Source organism: Tachypleus tridentatus, chromosome 5, assembly GCF_004210375.1.
Source record: "Tachypleus tridentatus isolate NWPU-2018 chromosome 5, ASM421037v1, whole genome shotgun sequence".
Classification (NCBI taxonomy): Eukaryota; Metazoa; Arthropoda; class Merostomata; order Xiphosura; family Limulidae; genus Tachypleus; species Tachypleus tridentatus.
In genome coordinates, this window is record NC_134829.1 from 51,751,354 (window position 1) to 51,775,514 (window position 24,161).

The following is a 24,161-nucleotide window of genomic DNA, read 5'->3' on the forward strand; positions in this document are numbered from 1 at the left end:
ACTGCTAAATTAGGGACGGCTAGTGTAAATAGCACGCGAGTAGCTTTGCGCGAAATTCAAAATAATTAATAATAAATATAATAAAAATAAATATACTAGTGTATCATTTGATTCACCAATGGCATCATATTTTTTTACTAATTCTATCAGGATTAGTGACGTAAAATTATCGATATTAAACTTATTGATTGCAAAAAACAATCGACCAGTAAAAATGTTCAATAACTGTTTCATAATTTGTTGTTAATGGAAAGTTTTATAATGTAATTTAGTTGACACTTGAATATATGACGTCATTTTATCTGACCCCCTTTCGATAAGACACGACTTGTGATTTAGTCGTGTTATACAACAAGCTTTACAGACTTATGTCATCAATGAATATTTTCTGAATTATTTCTAACACGGACATATATACATTTTAAAGTTTTTCGAAACACGCATCTTTGGATGACATTTTTTCAAGAAATCAGTGGAAGTGATCAACACATGCTCAACGTGTCACGCCTTGTTGTTCGATAAAGATTGTATGTGATTTTTGTTGTCATAGTAACCTTTCTGCGCGTTTCAAAGCATACGCAGTCTATTATTGCAGATTCAAACTCGGTAACAAAAACACGTGTGAGGGAACATTCTACGAGACCAGTTGGCCTTGCTAACGAAATATTCCGCTTTTATTTTCTTCTGGCTGGTATAACACCTAAAACTCAAAATTTTTTCCCGAGATCAGCCAGTGACCACTCTGTCCGGCAACGTCCGCGCAGTGAGGGTCACAGACATGTCTATTAACGATGGCATTGACCTGGACAACAGGGATCCAAACACTCTCAATGAATACTTGCAGGTAAGTGATCAAGGGCTCAGTCTTAGCAAATGTTATTTCTCTAGTTCTGCTGTGCAGGACGCGGACTGACCCTGTGGCAGAGTTGACGAATTAGATTCACAGTCACGTGCAGTACATAAATGCCTCAACAACTACTTTGGCATCGTGACTGGAAAACAGTGCCGTACTTAAAACAATAATATGTCGTTTCAACATACTGTAGCATTTAATTAATGCAATTTAATTTTATCAGCTTATTGTTTACATAGATGGCCCGGCATGACCAAGCGCGTAAGGCGTGCGACTCGTAATCCGAGGGTTGCGGGTTCGCGCCCGCGTCGCGCCAAACATACTCGCCCTCCCAGCCGTGGGGGCGTTATAAAGTTACGGTCAATTCCACTATTCGTTGGTAAAAAAGTAGCCCAAGAGTTGGCGGTGGGTGGTGATGACTAGCTGCCTTCTCTCTAGTCTTACACTACTAAATTAGGGACGGCTCGGTGCAGCGGGCTAACAACCTACTCGCTTAAATACCTGTTGAAGAATCCGCAAGCGATTGCGGCCCTATGTTCCTTGATGGAATCGAGTGGTGATAACTAACTAACTAATTGTTTACTTAGAATTAATATTAATTCAGCATCTTTGTTTGGCGGCCCCGCGAAAAATGCTTCACGGTTCCCACTTTGAGAAATATTAGGTTTAGGTGTGTGCATTATTTGCTAGGTGTTCTGTGTTGATATTTAGGTCACTACTGCCGAATACTTGATTTTGGTTTTTGAGGAGGTCGGGTGGCCCTGTGATATACCTCCGAATTTCGCAGCCAGTGAGTCTGATTTTTATTATTAAGATGCCGCAAAATTCTCTCAGCAGTTTACGCGGTTGGTGCGTTATAAGAGTAACAGACTACTCCTTAGCATAAGTGACAGGGTACTGCTGACTGGCTGCATCCCGTTTCGTGTTGACGAGAAACCCACTTGAAGTAAAAATGTATTCTCATTAATACCCATACCAGTCGTCTTGAGAATACATTTATACATCCTCTTTCGTCAATACTTCGAAATTAGGGACAGTAACGGATAACCTTAGTAGTTATCCCATAAACACAATAATTGTTTACTAGGAAATAACCAGAGCAAATGCTCTAAAAATAGATTTATTTATTTATTTTTTTACATTTTAACTTTAAAAAAACAACAAGATCTTCAAGGAGGCTGCTATTCCCGGACTTTCCAATAAAGACCCACCTCCCTCTTAAATCTGAAAAGCTAATTATATCTAAGAGCAACAAGTATTCCATTTACCCATATGAAACTTTTCTCTGACTAGTAATTAACGTAATCTTAGAAAATAAAAGTTTGTTTGTTTTGAATTTCGCGCAAAGCTACACGAGGGCTATCTGCGTTAGCCGTATCTAATTTAGTAGTGTAAGACTAGAAGGAAGGCAGCTAGTCATCACTACTTACCGTCAACTTTTGGGCTACCCTTTTACCAACAAATAGTAGAATTGACCATCACATTATAACGCCCCCACGGTTAAAAGGGCGTGCCTGTTTGGTGATAGGGATCCGAACCAGCGACCCTCAGATAACAAGTCGAGTGCCTTAACCGCCTGGCCATGCCGAGCCCTTGCAGAAAGAACAGTTCTGTTTATACATCGTACTACATAGCAACTTGCGAGAGAAAGTACGTGTGATTCCTTAATTGATTGATCCAGATCTATCAATATCTGGGACAAGAGAAGCTTAGTGGATTCCTTGGTCGATTTTCTATACTAAAAACAAGTGCTTAATAGATAATGAAATTTTGAAACACATACACATATTAACTAAAGAACCATAAAACATATGGTAAGCTTGCATCCACAAAAATTGTTAAAATATTCAAAAATTACAATTATTAACAATAAAGTGGAAAGGAAACTCTGCGGTGTTCAAAACGCAACAGAGAATGCTCGCTATGTATGATGTTATCACTATATCAACGTGCCATAAAATACGTAATGAAAATTATGCCACGATGTCACGATAGGACGAGTCACTTAATATAAGTGTTGCAACAGAGTTATTATAACAACTTTCACTTAAAGTAAATCTTCTGATGTTGTGGTTAGGTTATCCATATTAGCGCAACATGACTATGTGGTTAGGGCGTTCGACTCGTAATCTGAGTTGTGGGTTTGAATTACTGTCACTCCAAAAATGTTTGCCCTTTCAGTCGTCGAGGATTATAATGTTATAGTCAATTCCACTATTCGGTAGTAAAAGAGTAGTCCAAGAGTTGAAGGTGGATGGTGATGACTAGCTGCTCTAGTCTTACACTGCTAAATTAGGGAGAGCTAGCGCAGATAGCCCTCGCGTAGCTTTGCGCGATATTGAAAACGAACAAACAAAGGTTGTCCATAATTGTGACAGTAAATATATATTTCCAAAGAAAACAAGAAGGCCGCCTATAAACCAGACTCCACATTAGTTTAGGGATCAACTAATAAACATTGAAAGGGATTTATGTGAATGTTTTATAGTTGATACCTATCTAATGATAGAGCAAATAATTATGGAACGAAAAGGAGAAATGATATATTTTCACCAAGAGTATATGTAGATAGTGCATGAACATTGTTCTGATAGAGGCCTGAGTAAGTGTGGATTACTGTGGCCCTCGTGTAAAACATATAAATACACTTGACAGTTCCTAAAACAAATACAAAGAAAGGAGGAAGAGGTTGACGAAACCTGACCCTCTTTGGTTTATAAACACAAATATCCATAAGAGAGAGACAGCATAATCATAACCATGACGCTTTTCTACTGGCATGTTCTTAAATCCAGAACTCCACGGTTACCTTAGAAGGAACCGACTGACGAGTAGAGCTGAGACAACTGTTAGTTATTTCATGTTTTGTTTTACTCACATTACAGACCTACCAAGAAGCATGTTTTAGAATTTCGCGTTATCCGTCCCTAATTTAGCAGTGTAAGACTAGAGGGAAGGCAGCTAGTCTGACGTCACCACCCACCGCCAGCTCTTGGGCTACTCTTTTATCAACGAATAGTAGGATTGACCGTCACATTATAACGCACCCACGGTTGAAAGGGCAAGCATGTTCGATGCAATGGGCATTCGAACCCGCGACCCTCAAATTACGAGTCGAACGCCTTCACCCACCTTTGCATGCTGAGCCTTGGATTTAATATACTCACTGTTGCGTGTTTTTTTCAGAATTATTCATAGCAACTAGAACTATAGAACATGTATTAGCATATGCATGTCGTTCTTACAGAGTGTGATTAAATTTCCAAATAAAGGTTTATCATAAATTTATGTTTCTAACGGTAGTTTATATAAGATCTCTGCATATTAAATATTGAACATGTAATTTGAATTTTCCTTGTGTACGAAACCCAAATCCCGCGACGTGTCGTGACCGTTCCCAATACGTGCTTCCCTTTAGTAGGTTTGGACTCTCTAGTTAATTACTGTTTTATTAGAATAATATTAGAATGAATATATAACACGTTTTATGTATATCTTAGTAAAATATAATATATTTAATTATAATATTTTTCCCCTTGTATTATTCCTAATATTTTGTGTTTGTCGTTGTATTTGTTTTATAATTATGTGCTGTTTTACAGGGGAAACGTTTTTCAAAAAAATATTCAAACGATAATTTGTTGTTAAACCCAAAACAACACGAAGGGAAATCTGTGCTCTGCCCATCACGGATTTCAAAACCCGGTTTCTACCACTGAACAACTGAGAAGACAAATTCAAATAAAAAATTATGTAAGAAAATTAGTAACGTAATATTTCAAAATTTTATTCAAAAACGGTAATTCGTGACGTTTAAATTAAGAGGAAGTCTCTAAAATAGTTTGGTTTGTTTTTAATAAATTTCGCGCAATTTGTTTGTTTGTTTTGAATTTCGCGCAAAACTACACGAGGGCTATCTGCGCTAGCCGTTCCTAATTTAGTAATGAAATACTAGAGGGAAGGCAGCTAGTCATCACTATCCACTGTCAACTCTTGGGCTACTCTTTTACTAATATAACATTATAAAATCTTCTCGGCTGAAAATGTGAGACGGAGATTCGAGCCCTCAAACCACTTATTGTGAGTTACGTAACCGACTAGCACACTAAGAGAGAGTTGTCAACCTTAAAAGACAGTTATCGAGTAATTCTATGAGTGAAAGTTATCTGTTTAAAAGAGGGTTACTGAGTAAAACTAGAAGCGAGGGTTACTTGTTTGAGAGGGAGTTACTAAGAGTGCAGAGGGGTGAATGCCTTATGTTAAAACTATTTAAATCAAGTCACGTGATAACCACAGCAGATAGAAAGTCTTGGCATAATAGACCCCAACATAATAAAAAGAATTTCCGTTTAGAAATAAAACCAACAGGGTGTAGGTGTACCAAGATAAGGTGTCCAGTAATAGCTCCCTTCCAACCTGAACAGTTTCATACCTCTAGCAACTAGATAATAAAGTAGTTATTCAGTCAGTATGAGAAATTACGAGTAAGTCTGTGGATTTCTTTAAGATTGTACTGTGAAACTGGTGCTGGAAAACCATCACCTTTGTACACTATACAGATTATAGGAGGCTTACAAGGAGGTGTATTATGCATTGTACAAGGCAGCCTTACGATAGAGTCTCTTACAATGGGAACTACACTGCAGGGCTATTTTCAAAATGTGCGGTCGTCAGGTAGACGATGAATAACCGTGGCGACACGCACTGTAGTGTTGTGGTGAGGTTCCAATAAACGTTCTCAGCTTCTGTATAAGATAGAGTTATTAAATTAACTCTTTCACAAGAATGTTTATACACAAACAACTCTCTATGTGTCAGGTTTATCTCTTTTAAATACATAATAGAAATAAAACCACGACGTTTTAATATTTGATTACTTATCTGAAACCTATGTCTCGTTAACTCTGTGAAGTTTGAAGGGAAAACCTTTCTCCATGTTAACACAAAAATACAAACTACAATTGTAATGAAAGTGTTAAGAGAAAATATGCAATAATTATTATTTAGATTATGAGAGTTCTCTGTGTGTGTGTGTGTGTGTGTGTGTTTTTTCTTATAGCAAAGCCACATCGGCCTATCTGATGAGTCCACCGAGGGGAATCGAATTCCCTGATTTTAGCGTTATAAATCCGGAGACATACCGCTGTTACTAACGGGGAACTGAGAGTTCTGAGGTTAAGATATAGTGTAGTATTCTCAGGCTCGCTAATTTACTTTTAGGTAGTTGTTAGTTCTGTGTGTGTGTGTGTGTGTGTTTTCTTATAGCAAAGCCACATCGGCCTATCTGATGAGTCCACCGAGGGGAATCGAATTCCCTGATTTTAGCGTTATAAATCCGGAGACATACCGCTGTTACTAACGGGGAACTGAGAGTTCTGAGGTTAAGATATAGTGTAGTATTCTCAGGCTCGCTAATTTACTTTTAGGTAGTTGTTTTGAAGCTTGAATAACTGGAGGTTCGTCATGAATGGTTTATGGAGTAAGACCTGTATTAACTCGACTGAATCTCAATCCGTTAAATGAAACACAATGTGACATAGAGTTAAATTACCTTTATCTCAAATACTCGCAAACGCAATCAAAATTTTAAAGGCAGGTGATTTGTGAAACTTTTACTATAAAGTTTCATTTCTTGAGGCAGTGTTTTTGGAAATTGGCTCACTATAAACACTATTTTCCAGAATGATAGAAATATGGTATTATATGGGAAGAACAATGATGTCAGCCGTCTCGCGACAAATATTTCCCCCATGTGACTGACCATTGCTGTCACTACAAGATAAGTGTGTGTGTCCCTGGGCATCACCTGATGTATTAGTAGAAAATATTACTGTTGTATTCTATGCATTGCGTACGTTATGTTACACCACGTCTTTTCTTTTTTTCGCGAAAGAAAGCACACGTGATGCCCTAATTAACTGATCTAGATCTGTGAGTAACTTGCAAGAGGGAAACTTAGTAGCTTTCTTGGCCAACTTTCTATGTTAAGAACAAGTGTTCAGTAAGTAAAGAAATTATGAAGCACATACATATATTAACGAAGGAAACATAAAATATATGGTAAGCTTACATACCACAACAATTAATAAAATATTTTTAAAAATTACAGTTATTAACAATTAGTTGTAATTTTTAATAAAAGGCAAGCCACAAAAATTCTATTTGACTACTCTACCTTGGGTAATCAGATAAATACTGTGCGGCTATTGGTGTTTTAGACTCATATATATGTAATAAAAGTTATTAAGTATTGAAAGGTTTAGCTGCTCAAGAATTCGTGCTGAAACGTCCAAATTACTTATTTTTTAGGATAAAATTAATTCTTTCCCAAAACTGTCATAAATCCAACAGAATGTTTATCTGTTTGTTTTGAATTTCGCGCAAAGCTACTCAAGGTCTATATGAGCTAGCTGTCCTTAAGTTAGCAGTGTAAAACTAGAGAAAAGGCAGCCAGTCATCACCACCCACCGCCAACTCTTGGGCTACTCTTTTATCAACGAATAGTGGGATTGAATGCCATGTTATAACACCCCCAGCTGAAAAAGCGAGCATGTTTGATGAGACGGGGCATTCGAACCCGCGACCCTCAGATTAGGAGTCAAACGCCTTAACCCACCTGGCCATGTCGTCCAACAGAATGAGTTATAAAGTCATAAAATATTGGCTCAGTAAAAAGACAATGCCACCATGCTTGTACTAACGATAAATATCGTCTTCGAAGTATGTTTGTGCGTTAAGGAAACTTTAAAGTTCTTCTAAATTCATTTTGTCACGAAACTTCTACATTTAAGTAGGTATTACGGAGGAAAACAACAACAAAAGTTTCAATCCCAATATTTTAAGGTCTCGTACTTGCATGAGCCTCTTGCTATAAATAGCTGGAGATATAACGTTAAGTGTTAAGGCGTGCGACTCGTAATCTGAGGGTCGCGGGTTCGCATCACGGTCGCGCCAAACATGCTGGCCCTTTCAGCCGTGGGGGGGGGGGTAATAATGTGACGGTCAATCCCACTATTCGTTGGTAAAAGAGTAGCCGAAGAGTTGGCGGTGGGTGGTGATGACTAGCTGCCTTCCTTGTAGTCTTACACTGCTAAATTAGGGACGGCTAGCACAGATAGTCCTCGAGTAGCTTTGTGCGAAATTCAAAAACAAACAAACAAATATAACGTTAAGTGGCCTTTATATAAAGAAACTGAGATTTGACTAAATGTATAGTGGTAGTCACGACAAAAACAATTCAAAACTTCGTCTATTCAGTGCGACAATAGAATCCTCCTCTGTTATAAAGTGTAAATATTCACAATGGGATATCTGCGTTGTGAGCATTTCAGTGATATATGTTTTATTGGGAAGTTCACGTGTTTAAACTACTCAAAACATTCAATTATTACCAGAAAATCTTTTAAAACCAAGTTATTTGAATAAACATTGATTTGGTGCAAAAATAGCGCTAAACATTGCATGCATTAAATGTATATTTTGGAATTTCAAGACACCAAATACTCCTAGTTTAAAATTCAAGTTACGCTATTCCGATATGTTCGTGACGCAAAGCTTTTCTATTATTAAACAAATGAGGTTCTATGTCGCTATTGCAACATAACAAAGAAAATGGCGTCAACTATATTTTGTCAAGAGACTCCAAAAAAAAGAAGAACAGCGTTTGTCACGAAAACCATTACGAAAGTCCTTCAACCATTAACCAAAATGTTGTTGTTAAGGAATATCACTGTCGTTTTCTACACGTCGCGCACATTATGTTACACGAGTGATTTTGCGAACGAAAGTACACGTGATACCCTAATTAATTGATCGAGATCTGTGAGTAACTGGAGCGAGAGAAGCTTAGTTGCTGCTAAAATTTATTTTGGTTGTTAGTGTTAACTTCGTGAAAAAATATCCTGTTATGTCATACTCACTGTTTCGGCTGGCATAGTGGGGATTGAACTCTGTTCTACACACGTTTTCCCTGAAATCTCCTGAGGGGACAAATAAATCGTGCACTATTTGAAAATACAATAAGCTTTATACTCTTATCTTTTAATAACTGTTATTTTTTATATTAATTACAGTAGGAGAAAGAAATGAACGAAATATCTATTTCCTGGGTGTTTTCCTGTCATAACAAACTAGTTAAACAACCGTTTATATATATATATGTTGTATCAATTCAAATGTAGCTTTAAATTAAACAGGCCTATTTATTATATTTTTACCTTTATTGAAACATTATCTTTCTGTTGTGTGTGATACCACATGAACATTCAAATAACTATCACAACACCATTTAGTTTTAAGGTGTTTGTGGGAGTTAACGTATTAAACTATAGTTAACGGTCAATCCCACCATTCGTTGGTCTGTCGCTGATAAATCAGGGATGGCTAGCACAGATAAACCTCAATTAGCTTTGCACGAACTTCTAAGCTTCCTCTTTTATTTAGATTATAATTAATTAGTTCATTTTACGGGTAAAACTTCTCTTTATTGTCTAATAATGAATATAAAAAAAATTAAGCTTTGTACATTTGTTTGTTTGTTTTCAATTTTTGCACAAAGCCGTTAGCCGTCCCTAAGTTAGTAGAGTAAGACCAGAGGGAAGACAGCTAGTCATCACCACCCACCGCCAACTCTTAGGCTACTCTTTTACCATCGAATAGCGGGATAAACCGTCACATTATAACGTCCCCCACTAACTCGTAACGCCTCACAACACACAGAGACCGAATAACGACTGAATTACTAATCTAAACTCTCAACCTCAAAGTTTGAAAATGAAAGAACAGCAATGACATGGTAATTAACAGAAACCAACGTACTTTAATTAATGACGTAATGTATGAAATTATTATATAGCCTGAACTACCTATAGAGGTGGCAACGAGCGTATTCATACCGGCTCTGACTTTGATAATTAAAGGCAAATTATTTAAATGCACTTAAAAATTATTACATTAATCAGAAAAGATAATATTTTATTTCTTCGGTTGTTCGCTCATAAGTTATTGATAAGTTATTTGAAATATTTTAAACTTGTCTGATTTTGTTCAAGAATATTTAAAAACATATTTTATTGTTTATTATATACTTCAGAATTAAGGAGATTTTGTTGATAGTTTTTGCTTGCTCAAATAGAGAATTACTACGGAAGAAACACTGATTTTCGTGTAACCATATAAGACAATTGTAAAAATGAACATTGTGGATCTCTTATTATAAAAACATTTATAATTTAGCCTTTTCCCCACATCAGATCAGATGCATCCCAGGGGTTAGCGTGTCGGGCTGCCTAATTGAAGTACCAAGGTTTATCGATGACAATTCTAAACACACTTCACATTTTAAGTGGGGCCCGGCATGGCCAGGTGGGTTAAGGCGTGCGACTCGTAATCTGAGGGTCGCGGGTTCGTATCTCCGTCGCGCCAAACATGCTTGCCCTTTCAGCCGTGGGGGCGTTATAATGCGACGATCAATCCAACTATTCGTTGGTAAAAGAGTAGCCCAAGAATTGGCGGTGGGTGGTGATGACTAGCTGCCTTCCCTCTAGTCTTACACTATTAAATTAGGGACGGCTAGCACAGATAGCCCTCGAGTAGCTTTGTGCAAAATTCAAAAACAAACAAACAAACAAAACATTTTAAGCTGTGCGTCATAAGAGTGACAGTTAATCTCGTTATTCAGTTTGCAATTGAACAACGGCACATAGTAACGACGGATACTTCTGGTGTGGCTGGCTTTCCCATGGTTAGTAGTTCAAAATTAGATACGCTTATATCTTCTCGCTAGGAGTCTCCACCTTCGTTAAAATCAAGGGCTCTAACGTCGTTTAGCTCATTCGCTCAGAAAATGCTTTACAGATTGAAAATACCAATATTTTCTCCACTAAGATGGTTGCCAAGTAAATCAATAACATGACAACTCGCACAAAAATAATAATTAGTTTCGCATGGTGTTTTTCATCTTTCTAAAATTTTTGAGGGGGTGGCATCACAAGACATTAAGGTACACAGTCAGTCACCTTCACAGTAAACTTTAAATACTAGAATGTACTCACATGTCGTTTATTTTGTGGTGTCCATATAGAACAGGTCATTACAAAGACTTTCATACAAATAAAGGACGAAACATGTCAGCACTTACATGCAAAAAGTGATAAACCATCATTGCAAAGTACACAACTACACTAAACTAGGACGTAAATCTACCTCTTGGACATTCACTCAACTCTGATAAATCAACTTCTTTTATTTGTAACTGACGTACGTCAATCTCGTTTAATGCATAATTAATCAAGACCCTTTAACCATAGGAAAAAGTCAACTAACTTTACAACTGTCAGTAATTTCGAATATAAGTCAAACGTTCTAATAACAAATCTCTTAGTATTAATAAGTGAAGTTGTAATTGTACTTGAAAGTTGATGGTTGTTGACGCTATATTGAAGCCTTAGGACAATGTCACATGTACATCCATTTGTCTCTGTGCCTGTACCTAAACTAGAAACAGCTAATGATTACTAGTTTAATCGCTAATTAGCGTTTACCATATTGTAGAAAAAAACAAAACAACTCTGTAAACGAAAGTTCTGACTTTTGTTCAAATAAGAATTTCTAAAATACATGTCACAGCTGCAAATGTAATTTCTGAGATAAAAATAGCTTAAAGAAAAATTTACATTGCTCATAAAACACATGGTTAACTATTGGTACGAATTATTTTCTTCAAGAGGTGAGAACGGAAGGAAGAAGTGAAAACTAATTAGACTTGACCATTGTATTTAATATTTTAGACTTGTTTCTATTTTATACTTTGCTCTTCACTGTATGTAATGCTTTAGTCATGATTGTATTTTATACTTTAGTCTTGTTTGTATTTTATACTTTAGTCTTGTTTGTATTTTATACTTTGGTCTTCACTGTATGTAATACTTTGGTCTTCACTGTATGTAATACTTTAGTCATGATTGTATTTTATACTTTAGTCATGATTGTATTGTATACTTTAGTCTTGTTTGTATTTTATACTTTGGTCTTCACTGTATGTAATACTTTAGTCATGATTGTATTTTATACTTTAGTCATGTTTGTATTTTATACTTTAGTCTTGTTTGTATTTTATATTTTGGTCTTCACTGTATGTAATACTTTAGTCATGATTGTATTTTATACTTTAGTCATGATTGTATTTTATACTTTAGTCATGTTTGTATTTTATACTTTAGTAATGATTGTATTTTATACTTTAGTCTTGTTTGTATTTTATACTTTGGTCTTCACTGTATGTAATACTTTAGTCATGATTGTATTTTATACTTTAGTCATGTTTGTATTTTATACTTTAGTCATGATTGTATTTTATACTTTAGTCATGATTGTATTTTATACTTTAGTCATGTTTGTATTTTATACTTTAGTCTTGTTTGTATTTTATACTTTAGTCATGTTTGTATTTTATACTTTAGTCATGATTGTATTTTATACTTTAGTCTTGTTTGTATTTTATACTTTAGTCTTGTTTGTATTTTATACTTTAGTCATGTTTGTATTTTATACTTTAGTCATGATTGTATTTTATACTTTAGTCTTGTTTGTATTTTATACTTTGGTCTTCACTGTATGTAATACTTTAGTCATGATTGTATTTTGTACTTTAGTCATGTTTGTATTTTATACTTTAGTCATGATTGTATTTTACACTTTAGTCATGTTTGTATTTTATACTTTAGTCATGATTGTATTTTATACTTTAGTCATGTTTGTATTTTATACTTTAGTCATGATTGTATTTTATACTTTAGTCTTGTTTGTATTTTATACTTTAGAGCTGATTTTTTTATTTAGTTCATCAGTTTTGAAAAATTATCTTATAAAGAGCTGTAGTAAATCCTACTTGTCTAACATACTGAATATTTAGGACCTCATTGACCTACACAGTGGACATTTAACCCTTTATGGTCCCATATTGACTTTTACAAAACTATTATTGCTTATGGCATTATTAACACATTTATGAATATTGTATAGAGGGCAGTTTGTTATCAAAATTTAGAGATGGACAAAGAACTGCGTTTCTTAATTATATATTTGTTCGATCGATTTAGAGCCATACAATCTCCATAGTTTGTATTCTGCTAAGGGCCGTTGCTACAACAACCATCATAACAGCAACCCAAACACCCTCGACGAAGTAGGCAGATGTACAAGGTTTGGTTTGTTTGGTATTTCACGCGAAGTTACAGGAGGCCTATCTGCGCTAGCCGTCCCGAATTTAGCATTGTAGGATTAGAGGAAAGACAGTTAGCCATCAACACCCACAGCTAAGTCTTGGGCTACTCTTTTACCAACGAATAGTGGGATTGACCGTAACATTATAATGCCCCCACGACTGAAAGGGGAGGGCATGTTTGGTGTGAGAGGGATTCGAACCCACGACCCTCGGAGTATGTTAACTACTTGGCCATGTAGTGTAGAAGGACTTGATTTAATAGAACACAGTACAAGACAATCCTGCACATTAACGGTTGACCAACTGGGGGCCTGCGAGGCAGTTTTCCACCACGATGCAGAATTAAAAATAGATAGATATTATAATAAGTTAAATATATAGCACATTTTTTTGTACCTTTGAACTGAATAATTTCCTATGTGATGTTTCACATCTAGTTTTGTAATTCATGGTACTATTTATCATTAATGATTAACCCCCGATCCTTGAAACCACACTTGCATTAAGATGCATGGTACTATTTATCATTAGTGATTAACCCCCGATCCTTGAAACCACACTTGCATTAAGATGAAAACTCTGGTAGACATCGCAGTTAAAAGCGGTCGCTGCATAAACCTTCAACAAAATCTTTAATATTTACCTTATTTTTAACTGCAGTAATGTGAAGCAAACTGCTCTTGGAAAGCTCCATATATTCAAAAAATAATTCCTAAATTAAAAGCTCTCTATAAAAACTATGTGAATGAAAAGAAAGTGAGCAGAAACCAATCATTTTATAGCCAAAGTTCAATACAATAATAACCAAAGTTCAATACAATAATAATCAAAGCTCAATACAATAATAATCAAAGTTCAATACAATAATAATCAAAGTTCAATACAATAATAACCAAAGTTCAATACAATAATAATCAAAGTTCAATACAATAATAATCAAAGTTCAATACAATAATAGCCAAAGTTCGATACAATAATAACCAAAGTTCAATACAATAATAATCAAAGTTCAATACAATAATAATCAAAGTTCAATACAATAATAGCCAAAGTTCAATACAATAATAACCAAAGTTCAATACAATAATAATCAAAGTTCAATACAATAATAATCAAAGTTCAATACAATAATAATCAAAGTTCAATACAATAATAGCCAAAGTTCAATACAATAATAACCAAAGTTCAATACAATAATAATCAAAGTTCAATACAATAATAACCAAAGTTCAATACAATAATAATCAAAGTTCAATACAATAATAACCAAAGTTTAATACAATAATAATCAAAGTTCAATACAATAATAACCAAAGTTCAATACAATAATAATCAAAGTTCAATACAATAATACTCAAAGTTCAATACAATAATAACCAAAGTTCAATACAATAATAACCAAAGTTCAATACAATAATAATCAAAGTTCAATACAATAATAATCAAAGTTCAATACAATAATAACCAAAGTTCAATACAATAATAATCAAAGTTCAATACAATAATAACCAAAGTTCAATACAATAATAACCAAAGTTCAATACAATAATAACCAAAGTTCAATACAATAATAATCAAAGTTCAATACAATAATAATCAAAGTTCAATACAATAATAACCAAAGTTCAATACAATAATAATCAAAGTTCAATACAATAATAACCAAAGTTCAATACAATACTACTCAAAGTTCAATACAATAATAACCAAAGTTCAATACAATAATAACCAAAGTTCAATACAATAATAATCAAAGTTCAATACAATAATAACCAAAGTTCAATACAATAATAATCAAAGTTCAATACAATAATAATCAAAGTTCAATACAATAATAACCAAAGTTCAATACAATAATAACCAAAGTTCAATACAATAATAATCAAAGTTCAATACAATAATAATCAAAGTTCAATACAATAATAATACCAAAGTTCAATACAATAATAATCAAAGTTCAATACAATAATAATCAAAGTTCAATACAATAATAATCAAAGTTCAATACAATAATAATCAAAATAATCAAAGTTCAATACAATAATAACCAAAGTTCAATACAATAATAATAATTCAATACAATAATAATCAAAGTTCAATACAATAATAACCAAAGTTCAATACAATAATAATCAAAGTTCAATACAATAATAACCAAAGTTTAATACAATAATAATCAAAGTTCAATACAATAATAACCAAAGTTCAATACAATAATAATCAAAGTTCAATACAATAATACTCAAAGTTCAATACAATAATAACCAAAGTTCAATACAATAATAACCAAAGTTCAATACAATAATAATCAAAGTTCAATACAATAATAATCAAAGTTCAATACAATAATAATCAAAGTTCAATACAATAATAACCAAAGTTCAATACAATAATAATCAAAGTTCAATACAATAATAACCAAAGTTCAATACAATAATAACCAAAGTTCCATACAATAATAACCAAAGTTCAATACAATAATAACCAAAGTTCAATACAATAATAATCAAAGTTCAATACAATAATAATCAAAGTTCAATACAATAATAATCAAAGTTCAATACAATAATAATCAAAGTTCAATACAATAATAACCAAAGTTCAATACAATACTACTCAAAGTTCAATACAATAATAACCAAAGTTCAATACAATAATAACCAAAGTTCAATACAATAATAACCAAAGTTCAATACAATAATAATCAAAGTTCAATACAATAATAACCAAAGTTCAATACAATAATAACCAAAGTTCAATACAATAATAATCAAAGTTCAATACAATAATAATCAAAGTTCAATACAATAATAACCAAAGTTCAATACAATAATAACCAAAGTTCAATACAATAATAATCAAAGTTCAATACAATAATAACCAAAGTTCAATACAATAATAACCAAAGTTCAATACAATAATAACCAAAGTTCAATACAATAATAATCAAAGTTCAATACAATAATAACCAAAGTTCAATACAATAATAATCAAAGTTCAATACAATAATAATCAAAGTTCAATACAATAATATTTTCAGTGTTTTAATTTAGAAACTTCTTAGAGGAAAAGCAACAACAATGATACAATTCCTAGAATACTAATGATCGAGAAATATATAACAACAAGATTTCTTTATAAATTCTAATAATGAGTAATGCAAAGAAGTTGTTCATGATTCAGCAAGTGTTTCAGAAAATGTTAAACAGTGAGAGTTATCTCACATATTTTGCTGGTAAAGAACGGAGAAGACAGAAAATAGATTGTGGAAGTTATTTTGTGCTATCATTTGAATTATGTGATACCAACCTAATGAATATAGAGCCACTTTACAAATAAAAACATGTGAACTTTGATATGTCACTGCAGATTACGTGACGTTGTAACCACAGTTGTCAAACATACTATTCGGTGAAGAGTAGGATAATGTTGACTGGCATCCAACTTCTGGTCAGTATTTCTAATTTAAGGCTGACCATAGCTGAATATTGGAAACTTTGACCTGGTCACTTAGCTGATACGTTGCTTAAGTTCCTGCTCAGGTAGAAAATACCAAACAATAAAAGTTTAACAAAATTACTTAAAATACATTGTTGGTAAAGGTAATATAGGAACATAGAGCTCCATAACATTAAGAAAATGGTTAATATAAAACTAGTGTGTTATTAATATCGAAACGATTTAATGCTATACAATATTGTACCCGGATAATGTGCTCTAATATTGATAAAAGGGTAATATAGAGCCATAGAGTACTTTAGTAATGTGTTATTAATATTGATAAGAGAGTAATATAAAGCCCTAGAGTACCTCGAAAGTGTGTTATTAATACTGATAACAGGATAATATACAGCCATAGAGTACTTTGATAGTGTGCTATTAATACTGATAAAAGTATGATATAAAACCGACATAGGGTACCTTAATGATGTGTTATTAGTATTGATACAAGGGTAATGTAGAGTACCCGGATAAAATGAGCACACAGTTAGATATCAAACATTACAGAATAACTCCATAAGTGTCTGCGCACCAATTTATACCATTACTTAGGTACGGAAAGACGTCTAAAAACGTTTTACGTTTTCGACAATGCGCGTTCAGTCTCTGGCTAAAAATATAATATATATATATTTATATCGCTCAACTTTAGACAGTTTTATATATATATATTTATATCGCCCAACTTTAGACAGTTTTATATATATATATTTATATCGCCCAACTTTAGACAGTTTTATATATATATATTTATATCGCCCAACTTTAGACAGTTTTCTTGTAGCTTCGATTTTATTTAAAAAAAACAACAACAAATAATGAAATCTAAAACATTACTAAATGTTGGAAAATGTATTTTAACTTTCAGAAAGTCCATAAAGTAGATGGACTAACTTACATACTAACAAAATATTAATATCCATAAATATCGTTCTTCAGTCTATGGGTGTCTTATGATCTGTAGCAGATACAAGACAGATATGAACGTTTGTTTCACACATTCTGACTATATATGCCTGCAACAATCAACTTAAAATTATTTGGGCACAAACAAAATAAGCTGTTGCGTTGCGCTGAAATAGCTCCCTCCCCCACATAGTGGCATATCTGCGCACTTACAACGATAGAAACCGATTTTCGATATTCGTAGTGTGCAAAGCACAGATAGCCCATTGTGTAACTTTGCGCTTAATTCCAAACAAACAAACATACTTTCATTAAAATAAGTGAAATCTATCGTAGTTGAACGATGTTTAAAAAAAAAAATATTACCCTAATGCACACAACGTTTCGGGTGAAAAATCTTCCTCAGGTGTTGTGGAGTGTTTCGTTCGAAGCTTTGTGTAAAAAAAAATTAAAGAGAAATACATCATGACCGTTGTACAATAAGCTTCATTCCTTTACATGGTGGGCAGAGCACAGATAGCCCATTGTGTAACTTTCGTGATGACGAGAAACCCACTTGAAGTACAAATGTATTCTCAAGGCAGTTGGTATGGGTATTAGAACTTTAATAAAAATAAATTACAGAACAACGTTTCGACCTTCTTAGATCACCATGTAGTTAAAGAAGAGATTTTGCAACTGAATTTTGCCGGGCACATACAGTCTTAAAAGCGAGAGTGCAAACTGGTAAGGGATTGTAGGAGGCGTTGCAGTTAGATGCTAGGTTATTAATTAGTATCGGTATAAAGGTGTTTCTTTATATTGATTTAGTTTTGGTTTGAGTTGCTGTATAAGTAAGGCTTCTTTGATTTTGCGTTTGTTTTTATTTGTTTTCTTACTTAATATCTGGATGTTGTCTATGGTTTTGTTGTGTTTATTTGATTTGCAGTGTTCAAAAACGTGTGAAGGTGTTTTTTTTTTGTTCTTTGAATCTGGTTTTCATTTTTCTGCTTGTTTCTCCAGTATAGAAGTCGTGACAGTTGTTGCATTGTATTTTATAAATTATGTTGGTGTGGTGTTTATCAGTGTAGTTGTTACACAGTAAGAACTTTAGTTTTGTACCTGGTTTTTACTTGGTGTTTACTAGAATGTTGTGTTTTGTTATAAGTTATAACAAGACATGTACTTGGCAACGGTCAGTTGCAAACTCTCTTTGTTAACCTGAAGATGACTTAAAAAGGTCGAGATGTTGTTCTTTACCTTATTTTAACTTAAGTTTTAACACCCATATTAGCCGTCTTGATTGAGAATACATTGTGCAGCTTTGTGCTTAATTAGATACAAACAAACTCACATGATAATTTGACTAGCAACACTGTTGGACAACAGGTCGTACTGTATTCTAATACATTCATCGTTTTATTACCTTCAGCACTTTGGATCAAATACTTTATCTACCATTATTCGTTTTATAAAGTTTCTTACATACTGCACATCTGATAAGATCAAATAGTTTACAGTCAACTGCAACACGTTCATATCTTAAAAAGAACCCCAGTAAACACGCTATTGATATTCTATGAGCCAGGCGTGGCCTACTAGTTTCTGTCCCTTGACCTGTATCCAAAAATTAAGAGTTCCATTTACCGGCAAAAATACGTTCTGCACTTTGGGATTGTGGGTGCATTATAAAAGATTCAACTATTGGACAAGAGAACAGCAACCCTCGATTAGCGACTTTGATAGTAGACAGTCAAGGTTTAGCATTGTGCCCCCCAAAAAACTAAAATACAAAAAAAAACAACACATAAATAAACTGAGGTTTTGTCCTCGTTCAACTTTACGAGATAACTTTAAAAAATAAACAATCAAACTCATAAAATCCGGAGTTTAGACATGCACAACACAGATGGCTGTGTTTGTTTGTTTTGGAATTTCGCACAAAGCTACTTGAGGGCTATCTGTGCTAGCCGTCCCTCATTTAGCAGTGTAAGACTAGAGGGAAGGCAGCTAGTCATCACCACCCACTGCCAACTCTTGGGCTACTCTTTTACCAACGAATAGTGGGATTGACCGTCACATTATACACCTCCACGGCTGAAAAGGCGAGCATGTTTGGCGCGACCGTGATATGAACCCGCGACCCTCAGATTACGAGTCGCACGCCTTAACACGCTTGGCCATGCCGGGCCAGATGGCTTTTCAACATAGCTTATACTTATGGTAAAGCTACTAAGACTATATGCTAGCGTGCCTAATTTTGAACTACTGACCAGAGATAAGGCAGTCAACCAGTTCCATTTCTTCAGTTATCTTTTACACTATTAAACTGCGTATAGCTGTTATTACACTTCCACAGCATAAAGTGCGGGAAGTATTTTGCGATACTGCATGGAGTCAAACCCAGTTTGCCAAGTCCAAAGTTCATAGGTCGAGCACAGGGTCAACCTTTACCTCAGGAAGATAAACTTTACGCCTTTCCACAGCAGAATGCTAAATAAATCACTTTTCTGAGATATCCTACCAGTAACGGATGTTTTACCGTTTTCATTTACTCATTTCTTGACTTTTGCGATTCACAGTTCAGTTTATCTGTTATTGAGAACTATACTAGAAATATTGACAGCATCTAGCTATCATATTTATGATTTGAAGAAAAAAAGTTATAAAAGAATTATCATGTTTTTGTAAAATTTGGTGTATTGGAATTATACGAAAAATTTATATTAAAATTTCATTCACTAGGTGGAGTTTGATGACGTCATTGCCGAGCCTGAAGGTACTTATTCCGTTGACTGTGTTTGGAAGGGCGCCTATAGTATCTTCACAGGAACAAAGAATTGCTGTTATAAGCTTCTCACCATCCTCTTTGCTATACCTGTTGCTCTGGTAATCGGTTGTAGTTTCGCCATTTTGTCATTTCAGCATATCTGGTGTCTCGGACCGGCAATACGTCATTTCCGGATAAATTGTCACATAATTCGACTGTACGTTCGTACATGCCTCGATTCCTGTTTGGGCCCTTGCTGTTCAGACATGGGTCTCTTCTTCAACAAAATACGGATCATCAAAGGATCAGGAACGGATGACGAAGTTGTTTAACTATCTTCTTCTCTTTTTTTTGTACATAACTATTCGTATCACTTACCAAGGATGTTAGAATATAAAATTGCGGATATTTCGTAATACACATTTTTTTTACAGTTTTTATTGTTGTATTTTCTGACTCCTCAGTTGAAAAAATATGAAATATTCGTACAATGTTAAAGATTGAAGTAACGACTGTTTGTTTCTTTGGTGTCCCCCTCTAGTACAGCGGTAAGTCTACAGATTTATAACGCTAAATCCCCTCGGTGGGTTCAGCAGATAGCTTTATGTGGCTTTGCTATAAGAAAAACACACACGCAGTTATTTCTTTGAATTTCGCGCAAAGCTACAAGAGGGCTATCTGCGCTATCCATCCTTGACTTAGCAGTGTAAGACTAAAGAAAAGGCAACTAGTCATCATCATCCAACTCTTGGGCTACTCTTTTATCAACGAATAGTGGGATTGGCTGTAACATTATAATGCTCCCACGACTGAAAGAGCGAGCATTTTTTGTGTGACAGGGATTTAAACCTGCGACCCTCAGATTACGATTGGGGTATCTTAGCCACCTGGCCATGCCGAGCCTTAAAGTAAGGAACGTGTTAAAATTTATGCCTTTAACTTAGTTCTTCATTGTAAAACACAAAATAAACCGTCTTCTTTGCGATTTTGTTTCGTATTTAGCCTCGATAAAAACGTAAATCAACATAAATAAAACCATAAAAATGTCCAAGTAATTTAAGTAATCGCCTTGTGAATGGTGGTTTTAATTTGCCATGTCCAACATTGTGATTCGCAAATTAAAGCAAAGTAAAGGAAGCTCTGTGATCTAATTATACTTGTTTCGTAAAAATCTATATAACAGTTTAAATAACGGTTTTAAAATGAATGATACTACACTGTTTGATATACCTGACACACCTTTAAAACCAGTCCCAATTTTCTTCATGACACTTCTAATATTTTCTCTTTTTTTTTGTGTGTGTAGTTTGTCCTCGGGAAAATACGTTTGATTTTACACTGAACATTTATTTTAAATGAAAAAGTTTCCGTAGGCTAACATGTACTATTTACTTACTGTTCCCTCGCTGGAACAACAGTAAGTCCACGGATTTACAAAGCTAAAACCAGGGACACAGCAGGTAGCCAGATGACTTTGCTATAAGAAAAATGCATTACTTTCTTATTTGTTTACTGAACAACCTGCTTTTAAATGATGAGACCTAAATATGTTGTATCGAACCGTCTATCCTGTTACAGACCAAGATAAGTTGTACACAACTCTTTATAAATAAAGTTATATAGAGACATTGACATTCTATATATAAAACTTTATATAGACATTAAAATATTTGTATATAAACTTGTATACAGGCATTGATGTAAATATCTATACACACCTGTATATAAATATTGACATCTTATATGTTGAAAGATATTAACATTCCTATATACATATAAATTAAAGTTTCACACGACGATATTAAGGTCGTTTATTTGCAGTGATTAAAGCTTCACATGACGGTATTAAAGTCGCTTACTTGCAGTAATTAAAGCTTCACATGACGGTATTAAAGTCGTTTACTTACAGTAATTAAAGCTTCACATGACGGTATTAAAGTCGTTTATTTCCAGTTACGCGTTTCATGCTTCACTGATCACACTGCATTATAAAATGGCGGGAAAATACAGAACGTTACAATGTTCGATTGTTGATGAAAACGTCATCAGAGTCACGTGATTTGTAAAGTTTTCATAAAATTATTCATACCACTATTTTAGAGGAATTTCATTTAATCCCGGCATATATTTATGGATAAAATGTTTCTCCATAGTTTTTCTGGTTTGCTCACAGTCTTTTCCACCTTATAGAATGGTATTACAGAAGACCTGAAAAGTAGATTTGATCATAAGTTTATATTAGATGGCATTGTGTTTATTCTGCAACACAACACCTTTCAATTTGACAATGATTACTTTCTCCAAATGAAAGAGACGGTAATGGGAACTGACGTATGTCACCATGCAATACCTTTCCTGCACATTAAAATATACAAAGAAGGTTACAAATTGCAAACAGATATTATCACAGGGATACGGACACATTTCAGTATTTGAACTTTACATCTTGTCATCCAAGACACACAAAGACTAACACTCCTTTCAACATGGCTCGGTGCATATGTATCATAGTCTCTGACCCCAAAATAAAAGAACAAAGATTGCAAGAATCGCCAGTCCGCCTTCATCGAAGAAACTACCCAATAATTTTAATTGAGACGGGAATAGATCGGGTCAAAAATATACAAGCGGAAATCCTGAGGACAGTCAAACAAAGAGAAAACGATGACAAAAAAATTACATTTGTACAAACACACAATCCAAATAATCCAGATATTTAGAAGATAATCCAAGCATCAAAGGAAATAATATTCCACGGATCACAAAAATAAAGTCTACAAAATCTGGCTAACGCAACTTGGGTGAAAAGCCAGAAACAAGCCTCTAATTTGAGAAGAATTCTTACAAATTTGGAATTTAAGCAGTCAACCAAGGAACACGGGGCTAAACGATGTGGTCACCCATGTTGCAAAACATGTGAACTCATTCAGGAAAGCAATGACTTAAAATTCAGAAGTTTAGAAGAAACTTTGCATATCAATACAGAGATGGACTGTACATTAAAAAATCTAATATATTGTATAAAATGTACAGGTTGTGGATTGGATTATATTGGGCAGACCGGAGAACAATTAAAGAACAGGCAACAGATAAATCACCCAGAATTGCGACAAATCGGACTGAGTAAACATTTAGACCAATGTGCAAAGTTAAAACACCCGAAATTCCATGTAATACCATTCTATATGGAGAAACATTTTATCCATAAATATAAGCTGAACTTAAAAGAAATTCCTCTAAAATAGTGGTATGAATAATTTTATGAAAACTTTACAAATCACGTGACTCTGATGACGTTTTCATCAACAATCGAACATTGTAACGTTCTGTATTTTCCCGCCATTTTATAATGTAGTGTGATCAGTGAAGCATGAAACACGTAACTGCAAATAAACGACCTTAATACCGTCATGTGAAGCTTTAATTTCTATATGAAATTCGTGATTAGTTCATTTTTAATATATATATATATATACAGTGACATCCTTATTCATAAAGTTGTATTTAGACATTGACAATTCTGTATATACAGTTGTATACAGATAGTACATCCATATATATGTATACAATTGTGTATATACATTGACAGTTTTATATAGATTTTTACATCTCTACATATACAGTTGAATATATAGATTGACATCCCTATATATATACAACTTTATATAAACATATTTATTTTTAGCCTACGTTATTTATACAAAGTGTAGCTTGCAAAGGTCATACTTTAAATGTTTAAAACAGTTTCAATGTCGAACTAAAGTAGAGAGTTAAACTATTAACCACCACAAATGCAATGATGTTAAGTAGTTATTCAAAAACAGTGGTTAAACCAGTAAGGTTATTTCTATTAGAAGTGAATGTAATAAATATTATTTATAAAAACGTGATATCATTAATTTATAAACGTAATAGGAACATCTGCTAGT

The 24,161-nt window shown here is 33.8% G+C and overlaps 1 protein-coding gene across 1 annotated transcript; it reads left to right on the plus strand.

The window, feature by feature from the left end:
* The first annotated feature begins 594 nt into the window (after positions 1 to 594).
* On the plus strand, positions 595 to 22,249 carry LOC143251166 (caveolin-1-like). The gene is made up of 2 exons (XM_076502564.1): positions 595 to 844; positions 20,208 to 22,249. Exons 1-2 carry the CDS (start codon positions 779 to 781, stop codon positions 20,562 to 20,564), a joined length of 423 nt encoding a protein of 140 aa, XP_076358679.1. The 5' UTR covers positions 595 to 778; the 3' UTR covers positions 20,565 to 22,249.
* Positions 22,250 to 24,161: the final 1,912 nt, after the last annotated feature.